The sequence below is a fragment of the Cydia splendana genome, chromosome 8 (genome assembly GCF_910591565.1).
Source record: "Cydia splendana chromosome 8, ilCydSple1.2, whole genome shotgun sequence".
Lineage (NCBI taxonomy): Eukaryota > Metazoa > Arthropoda > Insecta > Lepidoptera > Tortricidae > Cydia > Cydia splendana.
The window spans coordinates 10709050-10736858 of NC_085967.1; the positions used below are offsets into that span (position 1 = coordinate 10709050).

At 38.0% G+C, this 27809-nt stretch overlaps 4 protein-coding genes across 7 annotated transcripts in view; 1 reads left to right on the forward strand and 3 right to left on the reverse strand.

Annotated features, from left to right (window-relative positions):
• Window positions 1–10844: 10844 nt before the first annotated feature.
• On the reverse strand, window positions 10845–15650 carry LOC134793239 (argininosuccinate lyase). Its single transcript, XM_063764809.1, has 8 exons — window positions 15554–15650; window positions 13468–13668; window positions 13054–13278; window positions 12865–12965; window positions 12389–12582; window positions 11778–12121; window positions 11340–11527; window positions 10845–11061 (listed from the first exon to the last, which is right to left on the reverse strand). Exons 1-8 carry the CDS (start codon window positions 15560–15562, stop codon window positions 10860–10862), a joined length of 1464 nt encoding a protein of 487 aa, XP_063620879.1. The 5' UTR covers window positions 15563–15650; the 3' UTR covers window positions 10845–10859.
• Window positions 15651–18417: 2767 nt separating this feature from the next.
• LOC134792829 (tRNA methyltransferase 10 homolog A) lies at window positions 18418–21317 on the forward strand. The gene is made up of 4 exons (XM_063764228.1): window positions 18418–19083; window positions 19275–19421; window positions 19596–19701; window positions 21086–21317. The coding sequence occupies exons 1-4, from the start codon at window positions 18577–18579 to the stop codon at window positions 21214–21216; spliced, it is 891 nt and encodes a 296-aa protein (XP_063620298.1). The 5' UTR covers window positions 18418–18576; the 3' UTR covers window positions 21217–21317.
• Window positions 21318–21332: 15 nt separating this feature from the next.
• LOC134792828 (probable serine hydrolase) lies at window positions 21333–23757 on the reverse strand. The gene is made up of 3 exons (XM_063764227.1): window positions 23353–23757; window positions 22364–22580; window positions 21333–22156 (listed from the first exon to the last, which is right to left on the reverse strand). The coding sequence occupies exons 1-3, from the start codon at window positions 23458–23460 to the stop codon at window positions 21474–21476; spliced, it is 1008 nt and encodes a 335-aa protein (XP_063620297.1). The 5' UTR covers window positions 23461–23757; the 3' UTR covers window positions 21333–21473.
• An 820-nt stretch (window positions 23758–24577) lies between these two features.
• The window catches only part of LOC134792836 (probable chitinase 10), a 41759-nt gene continuing 38527 nt past the window's right edge, over window positions 24578–27809 (reverse strand). For all 4 annotated transcript variants that reach the window (XM_063764238.1, XM_063764237.1, XM_063764235.1 and 1 more), the window contains 4 exons: window positions 27587–27798; window positions 27230–27502; window positions 26918–27100; window positions 24578–25314 (listed from right to left, as the gene is read on the reverse strand). In XM_063764238.1, the coding sequence (XP_063620308.1) occupies window positions 25042–25314; window positions 26918–27100; window positions 27230–27502; window positions 27587–27798 (941 nt within the window). In that variant the 3' untranslated portion in view covers window positions 24578–25041. The remainder of the gene's footprint in view (window positions 25315–26917; window positions 27101–27229; window positions 27503–27586; window positions 27799–27809) is intronic.

Here is a 27809-nt window from a genome sequence, read left to right on the forward strand (position 1 = left end):
TAAAACTATGCTTTTTTTCTCCAGTCATGGACACCAAAGCTCCAGTAATGGGCCCCCGGTAATGGACGTGGATCCAGTAATGGGCCCCCTATAATGGACATTGCTCTATCAGTATAAAATATTGAAATGGGGAATAAGTTATGGCAAAAAAATCAATTTTTGGTATAAGCTTTTATCGCTGAATGTATTTTCCTTTCCACAGCCAATTATTATTGTATTAGATTTATCGAGACAATTCTAATATACCCAAACACAATTACTTAGGGTTTATTGCGATAAAGTTCCCATGGCCACCTCCTGTCTCCATCATCAGATCAAGTCCATGTTATCATAATATTGCATTATCATCCGATTTGCATACTTAATTACGTACTTACACAAAATTTCAACTGAATCGGAAATCGAATAGTGGGTCAAATTCAGCTACCAAGATTTGACCCACACTAACTAACAAGGCAAGTTAAATAAAAGTTTGGAAAAACGATATTAATTTATCCTAATAAGTCCGAGAATACCTCCGTTGACATATTTCGTAACTACATTTTACTTCTGTATTGTTTAAAACATGAAATTATGGCATGGCAAGCATCATTATGTCAATTGTCCCATCATAGGAGGTATGCAGTTTTACGGCTCCTATAATGGGATTGGGCCAAATACCACTATTTTTTTACATCTGTGGAGTCACAACATAGTGTGTTGTATACCTTATCTCATGGTAAATGCAATTAACAAAACACATTCTAGTTTTGATCAAGTATTAATTAATTAAAATTTAATAAATTAACTCACCTCTCTTAGCGAAGTTGTTAAGAATTTTTAGTGATATTTTTTTTCAGTGGCACGACAACTTTTGGGTTGACGCACATTTCTTAAAAAATAACCGAATTTAATAAAAATTCAAACAAGCTCTAGGACTCTTATTTATGATAAAAATATATCCAGTGTTTATAAACTACTTTTATATACTTATTTTAGAGGAATTGTGTTTTTTTGTCCCATTACTGGTTCCGTGTCCATTATATTAGGGTATACTACTATAATAGATTTTAGCACGAAATTACAATAAACTTGTATTTTTGTATAAGATAAGAGAAATAGGGTAAACAATAAAGTGTAGAACAGAGGGCAGACTTGAACTCTCAATCTAATGTAACTCATTGCAATAATTACAGGTCCTTCAAACTTATTTCTTTGCAATAGTAGGGACATACCTGCCAAAAATTGGCCTTTGTGAGTAGAAAAGGGCGGCAATTTTTAAAAGTTCGATGTCCCAAACAAATTTTGAACTTCGGGCCTTTTCCTAGGTTTGCGAGACTATGTTTTTTAGGGTTCCGTACCCAAAAGGCAAAAACGGGACCTTATTACTAAGACTCCGCTGTCCGTCTGCTTGTCAGTCACCAGGCTGTATCTCATGAACCGTGATAGCTAGGCAGTTAAGATTTTCACAGATGATGTATTTCTGTTGCCGCTATAACAACAAATACCTACTAATAAATTAATAGTTTAAAAAACACTAGAAAAACACGCTTTTATAAATGCACGTAAAAACCATTTACGTGACCTTTCTCACAAGTGCAAATACGATTATGATACGATATTCCATCATGGAATGCCAGTGCCTATCTTCCGGCTTCATCATCAGACCTTGAAACCAAAAAATTGAGTGGTCAAAATTCATTACAAGACTTTTCTAACAAATCCAAACACAGCTATGATACGATGTTCCATCATGAAGTTCCAGTTCATACCTTCCGGCTCCATCATCAGATTTTCTCCAGTCAATTTTCATGACGCTACGATCCTTGGAATATGGTTAAATTAGTTACCTTAGATTCCATTACATCGTTAGTTGCATACAGGTCGACCTAATAAAAGCGTGTTAAAAACAGAATAAAATAAATATTTAAGTTGGGCTCCCATACAACAAACGTGATTTTATTTGCGTAATGGTATGGTAGTGGTATACGGAACCCTTCGTACCCGAGTCCGAATTGCACTTGACCGGTTTTTATGGATCAATTTAACTATTATTTTTCTAAAATTAACTTACCCTAGAAAACTTTCAATCCCAAAAGTAACTGCCAAAAATCGTGTTAAGACTTTTTGAACAAGTGCGATGTTACTGCGGTAAGTGCCGACGGTTAAATGCGGTTGTTGCAGAGTTATGTTATGGGTGGTATCGGCAGGGAGGGGCGCTCGAGCGGAAGACGGCCCACGGAGCTATGCGTGCGACAGCTCGCCCTCCGGTCCTGTCCCGGGACGCAACGGGCGTAAGGGTTCGCATCCACTAGCCATGGAACGAAGATAAGCAACTGATGGCATACTTTTTTATTAATAATTTGATGCATAAGTTAAAAATTTAGGCATAGGCACTATAGGCAGTCAGTTTAGACTTAGTTTTACTTGACAGGCTTGTATTTTTATCAGATATTATTAGTATTGATTTAAACTTTAAGATTAAGATGAATAAATCGTACATTGCTTTTACAAAACATAATGTAGGTACTTATTGCATAATCTTAAGCGTGCGTGTAAGTGTCATCTCGTATATCTTTTAATATGTAAGGAAAGGAAGTTTTACGATAAAGTCGATTAAAATAAAGACTCAAAGAGTAATTATATGAATAAGTTAGGTACTATTATGTGCCATAAACCCTTTATCCCACTACATTATATATCGCAATTAGACTCATTCAGTGTATTTTGGGAAACGAAAACGAAAACACAGTTTTGCTACGAAGTGCTACGCCGTAGCCCGTAGCGAATAAATTTCGTATGGTCCTGCAAATCGTGCTTGTCGGATTTACATCTGTATGTTTGTATATATGTACCAGATACGATTTTTTTATGTAAGTAGGTACATATGTCTGTCTATTTATCGCACCAACAGCTCAAAGGATTTTAGACGAAGCATCGGAAGGTCGACACTGTGAAATGTCGTTACTCTAGTTATAGTCTTATTGCAAGATTTTTCAGTTGTGATTAATTCATTTAATGTAATTGCGTGGTAGTTACAAACCAGCTGAGCTGAGCAAAAAGCTGAAGTAATGAAGATGTTGGATGCCCTTAGGTAGGTATTAAATTCCTAAGGCCTTGTTGCCTGAATCAAATTATTAAAATAAATAAATTATCATAGCAGAACAGTGAGCAATCGCCTTTACCGCCGTAAGTACGTTCTAGTCTATTTTATTTTGCATCATAACATAAAAATATATTTATGACTGATACTTTTTAGATTGTTATTTAGTTCTTCGTCTTATTTTTATCTGTTATGTAACGAAGATGTCTAAATCTTATCTTATGCAGGTATATAATACGATACTTACCTACCTATATAGTTAGTTTTTTTTTGCATTAGAATAAGACTACGCGATCTTGACGTGTCTTTTAACTGAAAAACGTTTTTTAAAAATCAGTAACTATTACTTATGAAAGCAAAAGAATGTAAATAATCGAATGTGATTCATAATTGTTACATATTTGCCGTGACTTATTTTTCAAATGTGTTTTACAATAAAAAGACAGGTCAAGATTGTTTACCTTTTATCTAATGCTAACTAACTATAGTATAAATCTCTTGCAGATATTTACCTAATTAAGTTTATTAAGTAATTACAGTGATAACCCTAATAACTAATAGTTACTTAAACCTCATAAATATAGACTTCACATGTACCTACGTAACTAAAATCAATTCTACTTCGTAATAATCGTATCGATATACCTATAGCTATAGGTATATAGAACAGCAAATATTCTGGAGTACTTATATTATACAGTCGATGCGGGGATACTGTATACTAATAATAACGTGACTTGTCTCATTGCATGGTGAAATTACGCGTGTGTAGGTGTGTGGGTTCAATAAATGGACTAATTTCAGGTAGCTTTGTAAAAGTTGTTTGTTCAGTTCTATCTGGGACGTGAGCAAACTATCACAAGATATTATTTAGAATATATCTTCGCAAATAAGACATTTACTACGAAGTAGGAAGAACTGGAAGAAGCCTAAGATCTACCTTAGTTAAACAATAATAATAATAATATAATAATAATAATAATAAGTAGGCGTAGGGATGTGAGTAGGCGTAGGGATGTGACGACCCCATCGCCCGCTGGTTTTACCAGTGCAATCAGTCAACGCAGGGCAGCTTGTGGCGAGCTGTTGGGGATTAGCGACCTCACGTACCCGAGTGCTCCTGGAGAGTTCTGTTACCCGCAAGGAGGGTGGGTGGGACAGGATTCTCTGCCTCTGGCTTGCCTTAGCCGGCCGGCCAGAGTGGAGTCGTTAGAGCTATAAGCTCCACGGGTGGAAGTGAAATATGCATAAGACGCGAGTTGGCACAGTGGCTGTTAACAGCCACTGGGTAGAAAGCGGCGCACACCTCTCGACACCCCTGAGCCGCTCACACCGGTGTTGCCCTTGAGCCATCCTAGATGTCGCTTTTTGTGGGGGCCCATCTTGTGAGGGCGAGTCACCGTCTGCCGGAAATAAAATTGCATACCGTTTTATTAGGCAGGCGTCCGGTTTTTTACCCCATAGCTCAGTTCTTAGTCCATCGCTTTCACCCAATAACCTAGTTCATTTTAGATTCCATCAACTCTCAATAGTCCTTACACCCTGGCGGGTGCTGCCTCTGCGTGCGTCCCATGACACGGGCAAGGGCAGCCTCCGCTCGGTGTACCCCTTACATTTCATTAAAGTGTCAAAAGGGCCTCTACGTGTTGGCTTCGGCTCCGCGCACGCCTCCCAAAGGTCCGGAACACCATTGTTCCGTGATGGGAAAGACATACATAATAATAATATTTATTTGAAATAACCTTGTTGACAATATATATATATATCCTGTGGCCCCACACTAGGCTATGCCTGTGACGTGGCAGCCGAGTTTTCAATTTGTAAGCAAAAGGTTAAGAAGAAACTAATCTAATAAACTAATAATTAAGGAAATTATGAAATTCAAAGAAAGAAAAAAGGAATGAAAAAATGGTCCGTGTGTATGTGTGTGTGTGTTTGCGTGTGTGTGTGCGAGTGTGTGTAAGGCGTAAGGCTACAGCGATGGTTATCATGTGAGGGATTAGGTGATGACCTTCAACAGCATCTCAGTTCGAATATAGTTAAGATCTTTCAACCAGTTCTTAATTATGAGTTTTGCTTCAAGAGGAGACTTTTCAGATATGTTGCATGCCTTTACTACTGAATTGTAAATATACGGATGCAGGAAGTTAGGAAAACGCCTCGCGAATGTGGTTTTTACGATGGGCGTAGGAATTCTAAAGACTCGATTACGGATTAGGGTAATATATTCTTCAGAGTTTATAGTTTTTTGATGCACGTGAGTTGCAACTCGTAGGATTAATAATTGCCTGACACTAAGAACATCCGCGTCTTTATAAAGGGAAACAGTCGGAAACAACCCGGGTTTCCCGAGCATGACCTTGAGCACAAACCTTTGGGTCCTTTCGAGAGGCAGTAGTGCAGAGCTAGTGGAGCCACCCCACACACCAATGCAGTATGATAGGATGGATTCACAAATCGAAGTGTATACAAGCTTAAGCAACTCCCTCGTAGCAGAATTTCGTAGCAGCTTCATAATGAATACAACCTTTCGGACTCTAGCAGACAACAATTCGATGTGCTTTTTGAAATTAAGATTTTCATCAAGCGTAATGCCCAGGTACTTTACGGTGGTACAATTACTAACCACATCGAAAACTCTACTCGAGTGAATAGCTGGGTCATCCTCTGCACTGCCACAAGAAAGCTTGAGATCTGGTCGCGAGCTGGGGGCAGAAGAGGCCGTTTTATGAAAACATAAGTATTTTGTTTTTGAAATATTAAGTGAAAGCAGGTTGTCAGCGAGCCACTTGGCAATCACAGTCAAACCTGTCTCTGCTACCGCGAAGCAACGAGCCCAGGAGACATCGTGAAACAGCAGAGCAGTGTCGTCTGCGTAGCAGATAATTTCTGCCTGACTGACGGGTAGAGAGATTAAGTCATTGAGGTAGATCAGAAATAGAGTGGGACCGAGGACGCTTCCCTGTGGCACACCGAAGGTTATCGGGGCTGAATCACTGACTAAAGTGCCGAGTCTTACACACTGCTTCCGGTTTGTAAGGTAGCTTTGGAACCAGTTCCATGCGATACCGCGAATGCCTAACAGTTCAAGCTTCCTTAGCAAAATCGGGATTGAGACAGTGTCAAACGCCTTGGCCAGATCTAGGAAGATTCCCACGCAGGATTCTCCTCTGTCAAGATAGGACGAGACAAGGTTAACCAGTAAGGTGGCGGCTTGTTCAGAAGATCTCTTTTTCCGAAAGCCATATTGTCTTTGAGAGAGTAGGTGTTCTGATTCAAGGAAGTTGATTAGTTGATTATTAATAATCTTTTCCAGTATTTTAGACAGACTGCTGAGAAGAGAAATAGGGCGATAATTCCCGGGGAGGCTCTTGTCACCTCCTTTATGAACGGGAACTACTGCAGCTACTTTCCAGCACTCCGGAAAAGAACCCGATGAAATGCTGAGGTTAAAAATATGTACAAGTGGTTTGACGATATAGTTTTTTAGGATTTTTAAAATACGAGTGTTTAGTTTATCAATGCCGGACGCGCAATCAGGGTTTAAGGACATGATTAATTTTTCTACTTCAGTATCGTCGGTAGGATTTAAGAACATTGATCGAAGAGGGGAGTTTGTTAAGGCTATTTCAGTCGCAAGTGTGGCCTCACTCTTGTTTTTTTCAGAGAGTATAACATTTGCTAGGTTTTTGCCCACTGAGGAGAAGAATTCATTGGTGTAATTTAGGGAGTCAGAAAAATTAGGCTTGATGGTGGCTAGTTCATGGGGTGTATGCCTATCCCGATTTAGGTGAGATATGTCTCTAATAATTCTCCAAAGTTTCCTCGGGTGTTTTTTATTATCCAAAAGTTGTTTCCGGTCATAATCATCCTTGGTTTTTCGTAAAATGCTTATATAAAAATTTCTATATCTAGTATAAGTTATTTTGGCTATTTCATTATGGGGGTGTTTCCTGTGATTGATATGTAGTTTGTCCTTAACTCTAGAGCATTTAATCAAGCCTGGAGTCATCCAGGGTTTTATAATAAATTTTGAATTACTAACTGATCTGCATGAAGAATGTTTTGAAATTAGGTTAGACAATATGGAGTAAAAGGCTTCTGCGGCTTCATTAGCTGATGTTTTACTAGTGACTGTGTGCCAGTTTTCTTCTTTAAGCGCCGCTCCGATGGCTTCAAAATCCTGGCTGATCACAGTTTTGGATGGCTTTGTAATATTAACCTTATTGGGGATTGAGATACCGATCATAACTAGGTCATGGTCTGTAATGTCAGAGACACAGACCACTGACGCAAAATTCCTCACTGACCTTACAAAGAAGTGATCCAAACAGCTATTGTTCCTCGTAGGTTTATCAATTGCAGGCATAAACCCCAGACTAGCCAAAACACATAAATACTCGGATGCATGGGTGTCAGAACAGGGAGAGTTGATGTTAATGTTAATATCACCCGTAACTATAAAGCAGTTTTGATTTAGAGAGTAATTATTTATGAAAGAATCTAATGAGTTAATGAATGGGATAGGATTTACAAAAGAGGGGGAACGGTATAAGCCCAGCAAAGAAAAGCGTTCCGGAACATGTATAAAAAGACTGTCTGCATTCTGTATAACTGGTTCGGTGACTGTGGCATTTAAATTTTTCCTTACATAAGCGACTACTCCGCTAGCTTGATTGTGAGATCTTACAGTGCGGTAGGAGGAGTAACCATCGAGCTGTCCTATAACCGAGCCCTCCTTCAGCCAGCATTCTGTTAGGACAACAACGTCAAAAACTATCTTTAGTCGGTTGAATGTTACAAGAAACTGATCAAAATTGTGTTGAAGGCTTCTGATGTTAAGCGTAAGAACTTTGATAGAAAAATTAGGTTTTATGATATTCAAACAGTGCTCCGCAGATTCTACAACATGGCAGTTTACAGGGAATGAATTGTCAAGTTCATTTCCTATGTCTAGTCCGGCCATGGCTTAATAAAGCGGCGGTTAAGTGCGAGGTTGTTGTAGTATTGCGGCGGCGGATGCACTTGATATTTATAATCGTAGCCTATGATATTAAGTGTGTATATAATAATTGGTGTGTGAGTGTAGGTAAGTGGATGTTGATATAATTGTATATATTTTTTTAGTGTAAATAATGTGCATATTAAACATAAAATAAATGAGTATGGTAGAATAAGCGAACAAATAGGGCTACTTTTTCCTAAGAAAGCTCTAAAGTTTGAGAATTCGATGTCATCACACAGGCTTCTCTTCTGAATGATCTGAATTGTCAGCAGCCGTCGTCGCCAGCACAGCATTTCCGATACCAGGAGTAGCAATACGATCCAAGTCCAGAGGATTGCGGATGTGAATAGCAGCCGCACCGTCGTGCTTCCTGACGTACACCGACCCTGAAGATGTCCAGCAGTGTTTAAATTTAGCAACCGTGGCCCGTTGTCTCGCGGCGCGAAAAAGCTGTCGATTATCTCTGGTTAACCGCTCGTTTACAAAAATCTTTCGGGGATTCTTGTCATTCGAAACGAGATCATCCGTTGTTACGTTGCGCCTAGTCTTCGCAGCTTTAAGGAACTCGTCACGCGTCGCACGACGGATAAAGCGGACGGCTATTGGTCGAGGGTGGATGCGGTGGTTAACTCCTTCCATGCCCGACGTTCTGGTCGAGTGTAGGCGGGGACCCGCCCTCCAAGCAGCATCTACGTCACATTGAGTGAGAGACACACCAATTTTCGCTGCAGTAGTTAATACAATATGGATGGGATTATCATTAGAGCTTTCAGGGCACCCAACTATCTCGACTTCATTTCTCAAAGCAACTTGTTCCTGTTTGTTCAACTGGTCTTGAAGCCTAGACACTGTCTCTTGGAGTACAGCAGTCTGTGATTGTTGGTCTTCAAGAGATTTGATTTTTGACTCGTTGTTTGATATTCTGATGGAGATACTTTCCAGGCGTTCGGTATGAAATGTAAGCTTGTCTAGTACCTCTTTAATCTGGGACTGAATCGTAGTCACCTCACAACGTAGGCCTCTGATTTCCGCAGTTAATTCTGAGATTTCCGTGTTATTGTCTGGAGGTCCCGGAGGAGTAAGTGGAGCTTTTTTAGTTGGTGAAGAAGTATCCAGCTGCGCCTGTGACTTTTCTGTATCTGAAGGTTTAGAGTTCAATGTGTGTGGTCCGGGGACGGACTGGGTTTTTTTATTACGTACCGTAACGTTGTCAGATTGCAGCTGCGACCGACTCACGTCTGGTGGTATGTTTCCTCGAACTGGTGTTTGGGAGTTGTCACCCCCTTTTTTGGTTGAGGCTTTGCAGACTGGGCATACCCAGGAATTTAATTGCACATGGGTTAAATTTACTGCGCTAATCATAGATGTAAGTAAATTGAGGTAGATATGGTACCAGGCGCACGATCGTGAGCCATTAAATATAGGTTCCGGAACCTATATTTAGTTAGCCGTATGGGTGACGCCAACCTGTCAAGTTGTCAAAATCGTTGGATCAAATTTTAGTTTTGTCAACTATGAACGTCACACGTCTACATAAATAAAAGGTCATTGGCGCTAATACACGTAATGTGGTACAGTTTGTGGCATCTTGTCGTTTTGCACTTAATGGTACTTAATAGGTCATCCGGTAGGTCCTCCCGACAACCCGCGCATTGCTGTTTAGTACTTGTAAGTAGCGGCATGCTTTTCTGCTATTTTTGATGAAATACGTAATAATTTAGTATAATTTATCTAATTAAAATTTTGAGCAAAGATGAAAATATTGTTACACATGTCAACGTCAAACGTATAATTAAGTACCTACGTTCGTCTGGATCACAGTAGGTCGGACTCCAGTAGCGAACTATTTCCATATTGCTTGTGACATACAGACAGTCTATAATTTAATAAAAGTTGTTATTTCTAGTACGAGTATATCATTTTCGACATTACAAAGTGTTTTTCTCAAAAATGGACGGCAAAGTCGACTTTGCCGTCTAAAAAAGTAGTCGCGAAGCGCGTAGTTTATGGTCAGTCAAAAATTAAAAAGTTAAAAACATTGCAGTCTCGATTTTGGGACTGCAATGTTGCATACAAATTCCATTATTTGTTGAGTTCCAAACTTTTTAAAACATGAAATGGCCATATCAAATGAAGGCACAGGCCCATTAAACAGCCAAACAGATGATTAGTACCGCGACTATTTAGCTGTCTCAAATAGGTTGACGTATTTTCGGCACTAAAAAACACTTCTATTTTTTTATAAAAAAAATAAAAAGGCGGCAAAGCCTAATTTTTTCACGTGAAGGTACGTAAGAACGTTGCTTTTGTAAAATATTTCTATGATATTTATATTTCTCGCACCATTTTTGAGAAAAGCACTATATATGACTCGGCTGGAAGGCTACTTGCTGGCTTCGGATTCAATTAAACGGACTCCCAAGGTCGTCCGTTTAATACGAATCCTCAGCCTGCAAGTAGCTACTTCCGAGCCTCGACAATAATGTACTATTATATTCCGAAATTTGGGAAAATAATCCATAAATTTTACATAACAAAACTTTTACCTTGTTGGACTCTACAGACTCGCGCGAAGTAAGGTTCAGTTAAGATTAAATAAGTACCTACATTACATACAATAGCGCCTAATATGGGTCTATCTGTAGTGTGTAGCTCCCGAAAGTCGATGAAGGTACCTAAATAAAATTTATAAAATAGATTCCGACACTTGTTTTGCTTGATTTATTAAGTAGTTTTTTTAATGTTTACATGTGAGTCACTTCGTAAATGTGTTTATTTTAGGCAACAAGGGTACGGCGTTTCATCCGGCCTAGGGACGGGGGAGCAGGGCGGCTGCCCTCGCAGCCAGTCCTTCAGCGCTCCAAGTTGGTGCTCCACGGCCTGCTGGCCTGTCCCGCCCGCGCTTGAGTACTGCTCGACACTTGATTCCCACGAGAACAAGGAGGCCAGCTCCTTATCGGTACCGAATTCCGGACTGAAAATTAAGATACAATATTATTTAGTAATAAAAAAGGCAGTTGTACTTTAAAAAATCAAGTAATTTTTGCAGCATGAAGTATTTATGTAAAGCCCGGGGGGAGTAGGGTATCTTGGGTCACGGACAACGTGCTTTGCACTATTTGCATGTACTCGCCAATATCATTAATTGGTTATATTTTAGTCACGTGACCAGGAAAAATTTATTAGTTATAACACTTATAACAACTAAACAATTTGATCGTTCCTTTTATGCAAGTGATAATTTATGTCTACCTTATTGCAACATATTCGTTATGCGGCAGTCCTTGCAAGTCGACGCCAAGCTCCGAGGCGCGACGTAAAGCAACGCCGATCAAGTGATGCGCGCGGCGGAAAGGCACGCCACGTCGCACCAGTGCGTGTGCTAAGTCCGTCGCCAGCATCCCCGGCTCGAGACACCTAATTGCCCTGCTACTGTTCACCTGCAATATGTTACGATCTAAAAATTGAACACAATCGCTTTTTATTAAAATTAAATCACTTAAAAAAATACTAAAACAAAGTATAATCCGGTTCGAAGGACCATTGTTTGTATTTGTGTCTTTAGAGCCTAGGTTATTTTATAATAGACCTCGAAAATAAAGAGTTATGCACACTATGTTTTAAACTATGATAAATAGAAATGATAACTTCAGAGAATTAAAATGATAATGATTATTTAGAAATACAAACCTCCATTGTGCAAATAGTCCCCGCGGTGACTTTGAGGCAATCGAGCAATCTATCATAAGATCTGAACAATATCTCTTTATCAGACTGCAAGTCCTTATTGTAAGTGCTCGGTAGCCCTTTAAGTACACAGGTGAACGAGAAACTGTCTCCAAGCAGTAGACCGGCGGCACCTCGGACCAGCTCCAAGCCATCGGGGTTCCGCTTTTGAGGCATTAGACTGGAGCCAGTGGAAAACTGATCGGAAAGACGGACTATTCCAAACTCTTGCGAGCTATAAATTATTAAATCTTCCGATAGCCTGCTGAGGTGTATACCACATAGGGCCGCCCAGTTTAGGAACTCCACTGAAATATAGAGAAACAACAGTAAGTTTGGTTTAAAAAAATCTAAGACCATGCTCATGCTCTTGGTCTGCAGCTTGTTAGGTCCCCCATCTGTACGTGTACAGCATGTAGGTCCTTAATTGTGAATGTAACTATTTATTTATACAAGGAATTCCAACAGCTATGAACGATACATTAGACTTTTTAGATAGCATTACAGAGCCAATTATAGGAACTCGCAAATAGAAACTGATAAATTAAATAACCAAAAAAGTGGCATAGAGTTACCAATATGATCTCGCGAAGAGACGGCGAACATGGAGTTGGGTGTGATATCTTGGAATCCAAGGGACCAAGCGAGCCTGGTGCGGTCGATTGGTAGCGCACATCCCGCTATGGCGCCGCTGCCCAGCGGACACCTTGAGAGACGGCCCATCTGCTCTTCCAGCCTCATTACGTCGTCACGGAGACCCCATGCATAGCTGTTTAATAATTGAAGAAAACAATATACTTATTGTAAAGTATTTAGCGCCTGAGATGTATTTAAGTGGATGTATTCCCATTTGTCCCCGTCGGGCACAGATGGGAATAGGTTTTTCACATAAATCATTCCCATTTGTCCCCACCTTCTGTATGGCGGCGGTCACATGGAGCGGGGACAAATGGGTATACTACACACCTTTAAGTGTGAAATAAACAGGCCGATTGGACTGGACTAAAAGCAAATGAAAATACAAATTGCAACGTATAAAACGTACCAATACCTTAATAGAAATTGGCTCCAACGAATTGGTTGAGCACGTTGGAGATGTGTATAACCTGGAGCGATAATGTTTAATTCGTCCGTTGCTCGCTTAATTAGAACCTGTAAACAAACCATTAATCAAGACACAGTTGTTGCATCTGACATGTCTGGTATAAATTGTATTTAATCAGTAGGTATTTGAAAATACCTCAATAAGTTGCTTGAGAGCAGCACCCAGAGTCGGCAGCGAAGTCAGCATCCACAGCCTAGTATCCGTGGCTGACTGGTCGTTGCGGCTACGCGCGGTGTGCAAGCGTAGCGCCGCGTCGCCTGCGTGCGCGTGCAGTCTCCGCTCCACCACTGAGTGGATGTCCTCTTCGGGGTCATTGAGGCGACCGGTTTGGGACAGCTCCTTTTCAATGTCTTTTTCTACCTGGAAATTGGGAAAGTACGCGTTATGGTACGAAACTTGATACTAGACAGGTATAAGGATTAATATAGGTAACTATTCAGGCTCCTCTTAGAACCAACCTCCCCGTAGCTGGTATCTATCCGTCAGTTTCAGTACGGCAAACCACCGTCTCGCATGTTCTTGAAAATGTCAAGAGAAAACTCAACGTACTTTATCAAGTCCACTTTGGATGGCGCTGTTGTCTTGTTCAGACAGGTGTCCGCTGCGGTGCAACTCGCGCGCCCAGGCCCGGCTGCCGGCGATGTCTTCTCTGTACAAACGGGAGTCGACTGCCAACGAGTCGTTCAGCCGCCGTAGTACTGCTGAGGGCTCCTCGGAGAAGCAACCGCCCCATAGCTGGTATCTGTCCTTCTGTTTCAGTATATATAAATGTTAGAAGATATCTAGGTAAGATGGTTTTTATTATACCTACTGGGTATCTATTACCTGCCTACGCGTCTGGGGCGTAGCGATCACTGACGGGACGTCCATAGATCTATACTCCTACCGGCTTGCATAATTTGAGACATCAGTTATTCTTCAGAGTCTTTAGGTTTTAAAGAGAAAGCCCGTTGTCAGTAAACGTATAGTAGCTGAAGTAAGTTTCACAAGATTAACTATAATAGTTACCGTTTGATTAGAAGGGTATAACTATTTTGCAAAAAGATCAATTTTAAATAATTAGGTACGTGCGCGGGTTTAGGAAAATTACCTATCGTCTGCCTGCCTTATATGAATTTAATTTTACTAAGTATCTGATAAGGCGCGAGCCTACAGTAAACAAAGGAAGCTCTAAAGACTCAACTATAATCCGTTATAGATCCTCATACATGGAAAACAGCCTAGGAGTCCCACAAGGTAGTGTACTAGGACCACTACTTTTCTTAATTTATATTAATGACCTGCCAGATATCACTAAACACCAATGTACACTTTTTGCTGATGATATATCAATTTTAATTACATGTAAAGATGAAGAACAGTACAATACTGATATTAATAATACAATTAAAACAGTAATAGAATGGCTTAAATTCAATAATTTATCGGTTAACCTTAATAAAACTTAATACATCCAATTTCGTAACGCACAAAATAAAGGTAAAAAGTTCAACGTCACTTATAATGAATCACAAATTAATGAAGTAGATACAGCAAAATTTTTAGGTATTACTGTTGATAAAAACTGTAATTGGAAAAACCAAGTGGATACAGTGTGTGAAAAACTTATCAAATTCGCATATGTTTTGAGAAGATTGCGTAGCATTTCAGCTTGGAGTACAATCCTGATGGCGTATCACGGATGTATTGCGTCAAATTTAAGGTATGGCCTTCTTTTATGGGGTAACTGCAGTGACATAAACAGGGCATTTATAGCACAAAAAAAATGTATAAGGGCAATGTGTGGGATAGCTCAACGGGATTCATGTAAACCGTTATTCGAAAAACATGAAATTTTGACACTACCTTGCATGTACATTTTCGAGGCAGCAGTTTTTGTAAAAAAATATCCAGATCTATTCAAAAAGGCCAAAGATGTATACTTAATAGAAACACGAGATATCCCAATAAACTTGTATTAGATTTTATTCCTAATAGTTCCCTTTTTATGAAAAATAGTTATTATTTATGTATGAAAATATTTAATGCCCTTCCGGAAAACATCAAACCCCTGCCTCTAAACCCATTTAAAGCACAACTATATCGTTGGCTCAAAAAACAGGTGTTTTACTCTGTAAGTGAGTTGTTCGATATGTAATAGGTACCTAGTATTAAGTAGAAATATTAGTTTTAAGTTAACAATGTACCTACCAAATAGATGAAGACTAATAGCTTTAAGATAATATTTGCATGCTTAACCAGCAAAATATGTTTCTGTACGGGAATATTTTTCCAATAACACCTTGTTATACCATATTTTATGCAAATAAAGAATTTTCATTTTCATTTTTCAAAGAGTCAAGTCAATAAAACATAAAGCAAAAATTGTTAAAAATGGTATCCAAGAGAGCAAATATGTCAATTACCGCCTCCTAGTGTCGTGCTTACATTGAGACCTTAGCAAGCGAATGATTCCAAAATTGTACCACGAGCGCAGTGATCAGCTGACTTGAAGAACTACTCAAATGCATCAAAATACTGTACCATTGTGCATAAAAGGATAAAAAGAAATAATGTCTACTGTTTAATAAAGAAAACCTTTCAGAACGGGTGTGGTGTGGTGTAGAATTATTAAAGTAGGCAGGTAGGTACTTACGTTAGACATCGAATATACTTCTGACCGTATCTAAGTAAAATTAGAAATAGTTGTATTTCTTTTCCTTGTCAGTCAACGAGTTTAAACATACTGCTAGTACGAAACAGCTGCGACACTAAAAGATACTAATAGAGAGATGGTTCATGAGGTTATCAATACATATTTATTAAAGTTATCTCGACGCTGGTAACTTTATTGCAACTTGTATAGAAATTTTGAATATAGACGGGGTCACTGTACAGATGAAATGGAGGTCAATGGTAGGAGGACTAGGAGCTACCTGTATACGTACCTATCGATTTGATCCGTTGTATTGTATGTTCAGCGAAAATTTCGGAAAAATCATCGATTTTGTGTTCTGAACCGTACTAAACTAAGTTTTGTAACATTTCAATAATTATGTAAGTATAAATCCCATCAAAAACATAAATGTAAAAAAGGAGAGCCAAGTTCAATACAAAAATTATGCTTGGCTGTGGGGTTCGCCGCAAAAAGAATGGAGATCTAAATGAGTGCCAAGTTCTATGCAAAATCCAAATATCTATTTATAAGAACAAAATAACATTATAAACAAGTATTAAACTCTATTTCTTTGCTTTATTGGATACCTATAACAATTGCTGTTATTTAAAAAAAATGTGAGATCTTAAAGCAGGTTAGATTTGACTTGGCCAGTTTTCATTACATCAGTTATTTTATAAAGTTATTCAACATATATATATATATATTGTAATTCTGATAAAAACTAGCCAAGCCAAATCTAACCTACTTTAAGATCTCACATTTTTTTTAAATAACAGCAATTGTTATAGGTATCCAATAAAGCAAAGAAATAGAGTTTAATACTTGTTTATAATGTTATTTTGTTCTTATAAATAGATATTTGGATTTTGCATAGAACTTGGCACTCATTTAGATCTCCATTCTTTTTGCGGCGAACCCCACAGCCAAGCATAATTTTTGTATTGAACTTGGCTCTCCTTTTTTACATTTATGTTTTTGATGGGATATCAATACTTTTTGTAAAGAAAACAAGGCAGGTATTGAGATTTAATGTTTTTTCTTGTGTTTCCGCCGCATGTTTTTTCACTTCTGTTCTTTGTATTAATTATGTGGTGCCGCGCGCCGCCAACGACACACCGTTGGCCGGTCGTTTAGCGCGTATTACAAGTTTTTTGTATGGGGACACCACTTATTTTTTGACGTAACTTTATTTTTATATTTCTTTTATATAGCAATAGCAAATATAATAATACATATATTGGGATAGTTTCAAATATCTGCTTGTAACGGTTCCAACGCTACAATTAAAAAATATTTTTTTGTATGGGGACCCCCCCTATTTTTTACCTTTTTTTTATTTTTAGATTTTTTCCTACGCTTACACACAATTACCGAGCTGGATTCCAAATTTCATCCTTCTAGGTCATCTGGAAGTAGGTTAGGTTTAGGTACTATATGTCAGTCACAATAAATAAAAAATTTGTATGGGGACCCCCCCCTATTTATTAACTTTTTTTTATTTTTAGATTTTTTCCTTCGCTTACACACAATAACCGACCTGGATTCCAAATTTCATCCTTCTAGGTCATCTGGAAGTAGGTTAGGTTTAGGTACTTATATGTCAGTCACAATAAAAAATGTTTTTTTTGTATGGGGACCCCCCCTATTTTTTAACTTTTTTTTATTTTTAGATTTTTTCCTACGCTTAGACACAATAACCGAGCTGGATTCCAAATTTCATCCTTCTAGGTCATCTGGAAGTAGGTTAGGTTTAGGTACTTATATGTCAGTCACAATAAAAAATGGTTTTTTTGTATGGGGACCCCCCCTATTTTTTAACTTTTTTTTATTTTTAGATTTTTTCCTACGCTTACACACAATAACCGAGCTGGATTCCAAATTTCATCCTTCTAGGTCATCTGGAAGTAGGTTAGGTTTAGGTACTATAAGTCAGTCAGTCAGTCCCAAAATTTACGACTTTTTGACCTTCATATCTTTATAACCGTTTGAGCTAGCTTCATGAAATTTAGGCTTCTAGATGTCCTTATGGATATAATTAAACACACGTAGTTTTATGTGTTTACGTTAAATATGTTTTGAGTTATAGAAGGGTCAAAAGTGGCACCAAGTGGTTCGTGTAAAGATACACTCGGCGCTGGCTAGCCAGTTCCTTTGCTTGAACTTGGCTTGACACGCTGCCGCGTGTCTAGATGTATCTAATTAACTTATATGATTTTTTGTAGGTGTGCAAATAAAGAGTTATACTTATTGTACTGAATCGGAGTCGAAAATGACCTTTCAAAAGTTTCAAAGTAATGTCCACGACAACCAAACCTGCTACATAATTGACCGAGCGTTAGCGAAGGTCTCCCTTTCAGCTTGGGCAAAAATGTTCGTATGTCCAGATCTTCTCCTCTACAGGTCGCAATTCTCAACAAATTCTCGTAAATATTTGTGAACATCGAACCTCGATGATAAAATAGTTATTTTTGTCGATTCACGCGCGAAGTCTACTGCTCACAGAGCCACTAGGTAGTTATTTAAGTATTTATCACATATCAAAAATTTTCTTGGAATAACGAACCCAAACGTTTAATTTTTTATCGAATTCCACACTAGATGGCGCTGTTCAGTATAGTAAAACTCCTGAATCGCGCCGTTTTCTTGAGATAACGGCCTAAGGATACATGCATACATGTAATGTTTCATTTAGTTTACGCATAGCACGCGAGATGACGCTGTTCTGCCTAGGTCCTAAGCCTTGGGTCCGAACGTGTAGTAGGCACTTAACTCATCATAGTACAAGTATCCGAACGTCTACATGCGCGACGAGTTACGAAACGTCAAAACAGTCGCAACTGTCAAAACAAAGTGGTTACCCGAGATAACCTAAGTTACCTGTGCATATATGGTTAATCGATTAATTATTACCTTATTTTTCTGAATTGTATAGGAACAATAATATGATTTAAACTGTGTATAATTTGATCTGCCTAAATAATTCATCCTTACGGCTTAAAATGGAAGAGATCGATAATATCGCAACTAAAGACAAAATTGAACCGGCTAGTTTTCATCAATGCACACTTTTTGATATTAACGTGGACCCTGGCTTGAAAGATGATGATGGCAATGAATTTCCAAGGCCATTTACGAAAAACCAGATGCGCAAATGGCTGAAGAAAGTAAAATGGGAGAATCACAAACAGGAGAAACGAGCTAGAGAGAAAGCCCGCGCCAAGCAGAGGAGACAGGAGGCACGTGCAGCAAACATCGATCTAGGGCCCAGCAGAAAGTCATTGAAGAAAATGAAATTTGAGAAATCCAAAAAGTCCACAGGAATAATAATTGACCTCAGTTTTGACGATCTAATGATAGAGAAGGATAGGTTCAAAGTTATTAAACAAATTTTAAGGTGCTATTCTGTTAATCGAAGATCTGCTTCACCGTTGCAGTTTCATATCACTGGTTTTAGTGAAAGAGCTAAATCTGAGATGTCACGGCATAATGGATATGAGCATTGGGATGTAAGTTGAGTAGCTATGCTTTCTGTTTTTATGTACAGATAAATATGTATCTAAATGGTTTTCTTGGAAATCAATTGTTATCTTCAATTTAACCCTACTTCCCACTTTTATCTTGAACAGTTTTTTACTTTGGAATCCAATAGGAACTACAATTAGAATAATATTTGGATAAAGAAACTTTTTGTTTACAGATCCAGTTTCACAGTGAAAGTTATTTGGATCTATTTCCTAAAGAAAATTTAGTTTACCTCACAAGTGAATCAGAAAATGTAATAGAAAATTTTGAAGAAAATACCTACTACATTATTGGAGGACTTGTGGACCATAATAAACATAAGGTACTGACACCAACACATACTATTATACTCTTTGACTGACACAATTGTGTTAGGACACACAACACACCAATGGTTGTACCATAGTCCTGATTTTTGACAGAGGTGTTGTTGTTTTTTTAATTTTGTGACTCATCATCATTAAATGCACTTTCTATTTTACCTTTTTTATTACAGGGCTTGTGCCACAAAATAGCTCAGGAACAAGGCATTAGACATGGACAGTTACCGCTAGACAAATATGTGAATATGAAGACTCGGAAGGTTTTGACTATTGATCATGGTATGACATAAAACATACGAGGGGTGTTCAAAATATTCTCGGTATGAGAATGAAAACAAACAAGTACGAAAAGTTTGATATTTTTATTTTTCAATATACTCCCCCCCTATGTTAATCCCCTTAAAAGATCGATCAATTATTTTTTTTAATCCCTTATAAAAATATTTTTTATCTTTGGTGTAAAAATGCTCCTCCACTGCAGCCTTCAATGCTTCATCGTCAGAAAAAAAAATCCACGCAGATCCTTTTTAAGATTGGGGAACAAAAAGAAGTCGCTGGGGGCTAAGTCCGGACTATACGGTGGGTGAGTAACAGTTTCAAACCCACATTCAACAATAGCTGCCTTGGCAATATGAGCAGTATGGACGGGGGCGTTGTCACACAGAAGCAGAACACCTTTGGTTAACTTTCCTCGCCTCTTTTCTTTGATTCCATCCTTTAATTGACGTAGAATGTTAGCGTAGTACTGTCGTGTGATATTTACACCTTTTTCTTTATAATCGATTAGTAATATTCCTTTACAATCCCAAAATATCGTGGCCATGACCTTGCCAGCTGAAGGGACGACCTTGAACTTTTTGGGATGAGCTGAACCCTTAATGTGCCACTGCATGGACTCTTGTTTACTCTCTGGGTCATAATGATGAACCCAGGTTTCATCTCCAGTAACTATTCTTTGCAGCACCTCATTAGGATTTTCACCGCACAGGTCAATAACATCGGAACAACACGCTACACGCATGTCTTTTTGAAGCCGAGTCAGCATTCGCGGAACCCATCTTGCACTTACTTTTGACATATTAAGATGGTCATGGATAATATCATGTACGATACCAATAGAAAGATTGGTTACTTGAGCTATAGATTTTACCTTCACTCGACCATCTTCCAATATAAGTTTTTCCACTTTATCAATATTTTCTTGTGAAGTAGCTACTACAGGCCGACCAGGTCTAGGGTCATCTTCAATACTCTCCCTTCCACGTTTAAATTCGCTTGACCACTTTTGAATGGTAGATAAAGAAGGAGCAGACTCACGGTAAACACAATCCATTTCCTCTTTTATGGTTTTTTGATTTTTACCCTGTTTTGTCGAGAATCTTATGACGCATTGATGTTCTAATTTAGTTAACATGGTCAATTCGCACATGATGTTCATGTTTGTTCAGCAATTGCAGAAAAACAAAAGAACATCTCGGTTCCAATTATATATTTTTTTAATGTCAATGAATAAACCTTAGCGGCCAGTAACGAAAGAAATTTAAGAAGAGGTTGTAAGATATCAATACCGAGAATATTTTGAACGCCCCTCGTACATACAAACTGCAATTAATCATTTACTTCTTAGAATTGTAAAATGCATAAATTGTGTTTTATTTTGCAGTTTTTGAAATAGTTGTGAAGATTAGCGAGGGAGCGCCATGGCAAGAAACATTGCTCAAGGTCCTGCCACTTCGGAAAGGTGCTCATATTTGTGACAATTCAGTCTCAAATACAGATGACTCAGATGGATGAAGTAATCATTCAAGTTTTAATAATATTTTTATTGTTACTAGATCATTTAAATACTAATGTGTAAGGATAATACTGAGAAATAAATTATTATACATATTAACAGTTAACATTGACAAAACAATATTTTATTTATTTATCATATCACTACATTTATAGAATTAAAGCTTTCAATTCAGGTAACAAGCATATTTATAAGTAGTTTTATGGAAAACATTGAGGTCAGTGTGAAAACTGAAAAGTATCAAGAGTATAATTTACTATTTGAGATTATGTTTTTGTAAAAATTGTTGAATGAGTGGAGCTATAATTTCAGGATTATTCAGATGAACATGATGTGTACCAGGCACAAAGTGACATTCAAAGTTCTTATTGTTTTTCTCGAGTAACTCCCTCATCTCGACAGAAAACGCATCAGTTGCATAAGGTGAGTCAATTGCCTTTACATATAATGTAGGGCATATTAATCGTTTAGCTACACCTTCTACAAACTTCTTATCTTCCGGAGTAAACAATATGTGTTTCAATCTAGCATCTCTAGAGAAATAAAATTTATTTGGGTCTGCACTTGAAGGTTTTAGACCTCTAGTCATTAAGTACTGTACACTTTCCAAAGCGACGGATTTTTTCGTGCCCATATGCCAAATATTTTTTATTTCTTCTGGTGTATAGCTAGGTGGCTCCATCCCCAATCGTTGTTGGTCTGCTTCAACTTTCTTTATGATGATGGGATATCTCTCTATGACTGCGTCTAAGTCATAGTCGTCCGCGATTAAGCTGTCAATCGCAACATAAAAGTCGACGTCATTTGGGAATAGGCTAGCAAATCTCATACTAGCAATGGAGCCCATAGAGTGCGCCAGCAGTGAAACCTTGTCCCACTTGAAATGATTCTTCAATACGTATATGAGCCTTGGTAGTTCCCAAGGGTAGTAGTGAACACCTGAAAAATAATTTGGTTGTTAGTGCTGTTATAGATACGAGTAGAGTGTAGAATAGGTTCTGTCCAAGATCCGTTAGAAAACAAATCGTAAAAATCTTAACTATAATTTGACATGGTTCTATCGGTGCACATAATATTTATGTCATTTTGTTGAATGTGTAAACATTGGGCATACAAACAGCTCATGCGAATATGAATAGGTCTAACCGGGAGGAATGTGATAAGATAATCCGTGTCCAGGGAAGTCTATCGCCAGGATCGGACGTTCCGAGTTCAACATGGGGATCAGCGGGTCCCACGTGCCCGCGTTGTCCTGCCACCCGTGCAACGCGAGTATAGGCCGGCTGTTGTTGTCTTTACCCTTCCATAGTTTTGCAGCTAATGGCCCGGCACTTAGTGGGATTTTTATCTCTTCAAATGGGGCCTGAAACATGCGCATAATTGTAAAAAAGACGGTTTCAGTTGTGTAGTGGTTTGGGGTCATCCATTAATTACATCACACGTTTAGGGGGAGGGAGGGGGTCAAGAAGATGTGACATGTTGTGACAAGGGGGAGGAGGAGTCACAAACTTTGTGACGTCACTTTCACAACTTCATCAGTAACCGAAAATTTATTTAAATTATTTTATACGCTAATATACATTTAAATAACAAGTTTTTGAAACTATAATCGTTTTTATTCGTTTAATTTTATTTCTGAATCAGTTTTGGGTTATAAAATTACTAATATTTCTTTTGTCAAAAATATTTTGATAAAATATTAAATAAATATTTGCCGATTTCGTTGAAGACATGTGACGAGGGGTTTGCCAAATGTGACCAAGTGTGACAAGGAGGGGGGGAGGGGTAAAAAAACCTAGAAATTCGTGTGACGTAATTAATGGATGACCCCTTTAGAGGTTTAGACATAATACAATACCTATAATTTTACATATTTTAATCAAAAAATGCCTCAATAAGCGGTAGAATTATAATTTCCAAATTTATTTCAATATAAATGAGGCGCCTGCTGGAAATACAAAAGCAAAATTTAAGCCACTGTTGATGTTATCGATCATTCGTGTACAGGCGCTTTTCGCTGACACTTCTAATTTCTGACAAATACATACTTACCCATTTTCTTGTGTATTATTATCAAGCGTTGCATTATTGAGTAATTAATAAAATAACAAAATAATAATGTAAATATAACATACCTCTTTGGTGCTAAGTTTCCTATGATAAATGCTACCTAATGGCCTTATGGGCTTTATTTTCTGAACACTAGGGTTCAAAATTAAGTTTAAAAGCAGCCGTTTGGCCATAGTGACCTAATGCAATACCCGCGAATAATCCGTTGGTTAAATTAAATGCTTTATAGATAAGTCTATACCGAATTTATTCCCGTTACTAATATCGATTTAGGTTATGTTTTCTTATCACACGACACGATCAATAAAATCTAAATGATGGTTTTCAAGTTATAACACTCACGTTACTTGTTTAACTATGACATTGCACAATACTACATTAATTTTACGCGAAAATTGACTTTTGACTGAATGAGTCATGACGCGTGCGCTGTGGACTTTGGTAGATTGCTCACTGTAGTAGTAAAGCGTACAGGAAGAGTAAGCCGTGAACAAACCTAGTCAAGGCCAGGTATTTGCGGCAGTTGTATACAATTCTTACGTCATTTGTCTATCATTCATTATCTATTTATTGATGTAATACGTATTAATGCCTATATTACATTAGCTACATAATTGTACCATTTATAATGTTTTGTGCTAAATGTAGATCACTCGGCAACTAAAGTTGCTAAGCGAGCGTGGTGTTCATAATTTCAAAACGAACTGAACACAATACCTACTTATTATTGTTAAAAAAATAAGAGCGAGAGTTTTATATCAGTTATATATATGTCGCACACATGTACCTACTAAAATACAAGCAGTCAACTGAACTAGAATAAATTGTGATAAGGTTCTATCTAGTAGTTAGTAATGAAGTAAGTACGTACGTATTTAAATGTAGGTATCACATATCCTCGTTCCAATAGCTTAAGTTTTGTTTTTGAATTTGGAACCTTGTCTTTTTAATAAGTTAAAAATATTTTTTCTCACTCAGGAGGCTAGGCTACAGTGGCGGAGCGTCCATAGAACTCGATTCCCATCGGCTTGTCTGATATTCAGGCTCTTGGGCCATTTTCTTTAAACTTATGAAGAAAAGGAAGGGCAACTCAGCTACGGTTTGCCTTTGAACAATCTAGACGCGCCGCCACTGCTAGGCTATATGTAGCAAGTTAGCAACCATATAATAATAATGTTGAGGCCCTTGAGGGACACTTCAATCCTAAATAATAAATGTACGTTAACAACTTTTATGTAGGTAGATGTCGGTGGTAGGTATTATTACGTAAGACTCGTCGTAAGAATAAAAGTAAATAAAATAATTTATTTAGAAACTTTCTATATTCTACAAAAAATATCACAATAATATTTCTGTACATATTATGCTATCAGTACTTTCTAGTATTTTTCAATCTCATTTAGAAATATGTAGTTGGCACAAAATTCACCAATATGTTTTTGTCCATATAATGGACAGTAATTTTACCTGCTTACATCATAATATCATGTAGGATTCATCGTTAACAGAAGAAAACAATCCACGGCATGTTAGATCTGACAGACGTTTATGAATAACGATTCATAATTCAAAAATTAATCATAACGTATGCTACCTAGTAGTACCTAACAATGGACAAACATTCATTCTCTATGTTTTTCTTGTTTTCTCGTGTCAAAGAAATCCAATTACTAAAACGCTAAGAACTACGGTAAAAAAATGCTTTCTGAGTTTACTCTAATATTATCACCAATCTTCAAAATGATTATAAACTTCTATATACACAAGGAAGGTGCTAACAGCGGTTCATGTACGGCTTGTTTCATAGCTGTCAGGAGTGGCCGCGGCACGCAGGAGCACGCGCCGCGCCAGTCGTCGAGGTCCATGGCCCAGAGCGCGGCGCCGCGCAGGCCCGCGCGCATGCCCAGTGACGTCATCAGGTGCACTTCCTCCGGACGCAGGTATGACGCCCATTGCGATCCGTATACGGCATATGTGCCTTTGCGAGTGCGAGTCTCATGCCATTCTTCTGGCTTGAAGGCGCAGCGCTGTCAAGAAAAATAAAAATGTTTAAATTAATTGGTCCTACAGACCAGGGCCCAGTTTTATAAAGTTACAGGTTACAAGAGTACAGGCTACAGGCACCTGTAATGCACTGTGAACGGCTACAGGTGTTTTATAAATACACATAGATAATTACAGTTGTAAAGAACCACGGTCAATCTCGATTACATGTGAAATCTACAGGTGTCATATATCATATATATTATACTACTCTATGTGTGAAGGACATCACTATTAAAAAAAAAACGTCTGTCATAGATACTCTGTGCTCTACTAAATGCTGTGTTCAAAGTTTCAAAGAGTATAATAAGTATGCTGTGTTATTGTTTGCTGTAAAATATTAATTATTGGAAAAATGCCCAGAAATGAAGGAAAAATCGAGTGGTTGAGAGCGGTGTTCGATGCCAAGGATGTACTTTTCGGGCCGTTTTCAGATTCAGATTAAGTTAGATTTCATGACATATTTACCTAATAAGTAAATAAATACTGTTTCACATTACATTATAAAATGTATCGTTTCGGTAGCGGCTCAAAGATAAGTACGCTGTGTATCGAAAATTATGAATAGTTACACTTTACCATAATGTGAATGCACTATACTTAAATACGAACGTTAGACTAGACGAATGCTAATAAATCAACGACAAATATCGGCACCAATCCCATTCCGTTTCCTAGTAGATAAAATAAAACGATATCATGAATAAAATCAATATCAAACATATTTATTGTCACTTTATTTCCTATTTACTATATACATACTTCAGATACATTAACAAAAACTGATAAGGTCAGTGCACGGAAAAGTATGCATGCCCTGGCAAAATCGTTGGCGTTGGTGCCTAACAATAAAGAGTAAAGTTTAAAATCGCTCAGAAAACGAATAATTTTAATTAAGAATTACAGGACTCAAGACGTATGTCAGTTTTTGTTACAAGTGTACCAATCTACACTTGTAATTTTTTACAATATTTTTATAAAACGCTTGTTCGATTATGAGTTTAAAACTATTAAACTCCCATATTTTCGTCTATGGTTGAGCTACAGGCACTTGTACCTGTAACCTGTAAAATTGTAACACAGTACTTTTATAAAACGCAAATTGTATAAAACGGAGCAAGTGTTGCCAGTAAACGCCTGTAAACTTGTAACTTGTAACTTTATAAAACTGGGCCCAGGGTTTCGTAGGTCAAAAATAACTTTCTAATTGCAAGTAGTTCGCATCAATATGAATCGTTTCAGAAAAATAAGTAGTGTATCTAAGTAATGCTTCCATATCGCGGTACCATGAAACAGAGATTATCAATAAGGAAACCAAATGTTCGCATGACTTTTGTTTAGGAAATACTTACCTATACTAAATTAAAGAGATACAAAGTACAATGTGCTAATTTCCGCGAATATCTGGCAACGCAACATCTGATAAAATTACTATTTTCATATACTCGTATTGCCATAAAGAGACTAAATTATCGCCCTATATGCTTATATACCTAACCTGACCATTGAGTAGGTACATAAATATAATATAGGCTTAGATATTACCAAATTTTAGTACTTTTATTTAATTATGTAATAAAGACAAACCTCATGATAAGCTAAAAAGCCTGGAACTCCGGTGAAGGGTCCAGGTGCGCCGGGACCGAACACGGGCGCGCCTACCTCGCGGTTGGTCACTGTTCTTAGCGAGTACGTCCTGGCATATGCTGGGATTCCAAGCACTAGCTGTCTGCCTGGCACTACGCTAGACCAGTATTCCACAGTTGTGTTCTGAAACAAAAGTTTAACATCATCAGCATCTTGAGAGCTCTGTTGGAGACAATTAACGGTTCTTTGTGCATTCATTGTGTCCATTGCTACTTTAAACACTCGGTTAGAAATCATATCAAAGGTACTTACGAAGTTATTGTCCCACTGCTCCGTTGTCTCCAACGGCACCAAATATCCAGTTCGTCCACTGGAAGTAGTGTAATAATCATTAGCAGCGATTGCTAGCCAGTCAACATTCTCTTTGAGCACGGCGTGATCATAAGCTGTAGAAGCTATTTCAGGTGAGGCCGCGACCATGGTGGATAACTCCATGGCGTGAGACCGAAGCTTTTGCGATAGCTCTATCAGCAATGAGCTGAAGTTGTCCCGCTCTGCGAGTTGTCTATGAGATGAGCATGGGACCTGCGAACAATATCAAAGTTTTGATGACCATGTGTACAAGAAAAGATACTATTTGTTTTAATTAGTATGAAAACGGAAACTGACCTGATTACAACCAGGATACTGCCAGGCAATTTGCAACCCATCAAAATTCCATTTCCGCAAGAATTTGTAAACAGATCTGCTGAACTTCTTTCTGTTTTGTGGGGTCGAAGCCATTTCATGCCACTTTTCTTCCTCTGAGTCTTCGAGACCACCGACGCCCAAGATCACCTTCACTCCAGTATGCCGGAGACTTGTAACTTTTCCATAGAAGTCTGCAATTATC

Excerpts from the sequence above, each read along its gene's own strand:
- LOC134792828 (XM_063764227.1), bottom strand. The coding sequence starts at position 23,460 with ATGGCCAAACGGCTGCTTTTAAACTTAATTTTGAACCCTAGTGTTCAG. Across the intron at positions 22,581-23,352 it reads GGAAACTTAGCACCAAAGAG|GCCCCATTTGAAGAGATAAA; the intron begins GTATGTTATATT and ends CGCATGTTTCAG. Across the intron at positions 22,157-22,363 it reads ATCTTATCACATTCCTCCCG|GTGTTCACTACTACCCTTGG; the intron begins GTTAGACCTATT and ends ATTATTTTTCAG.
- LOC134793239 (XM_063764809.1), bottom strand. Across the intron at positions 12,966-13,053 it reads CTCTCAAGCAACTTATTGAG|GTTCTAATTAAGCGAGCAAC; the intron begins GTATTTTCAAAT and ends GTTTGTTTACAG. Across the intron at positions 11,062-11,339 it reads AACGAATATGTTGCAATAAG|TCCGGAATTCGGTACCGATA; the intron begins GTAGACATAAAT and ends CTTAATTTTCAG.
- LOC134792829 (XM_063764228.1), top strand. The coding sequence starts at position 18,577 with ATGGAAGAGATCGATAATATCGCAACTAAAGACAAAATTGAACCGGCT. Across the intron at positions 19,084-19,274 it reads ATGGATATGAGCATTGGGAT|ATCCAGTTTCACAGTGAAAG; the intron begins GTAAGTTGAGTA and ends TTTTGTTTACAG. Across the intron at positions 19,422-19,595 it reads TGGACCATAATAAACATAAG|GGCTTGTGCCACAAAATAGC; the intron begins GTACTGACACCA and ends TTTTTATTACAG.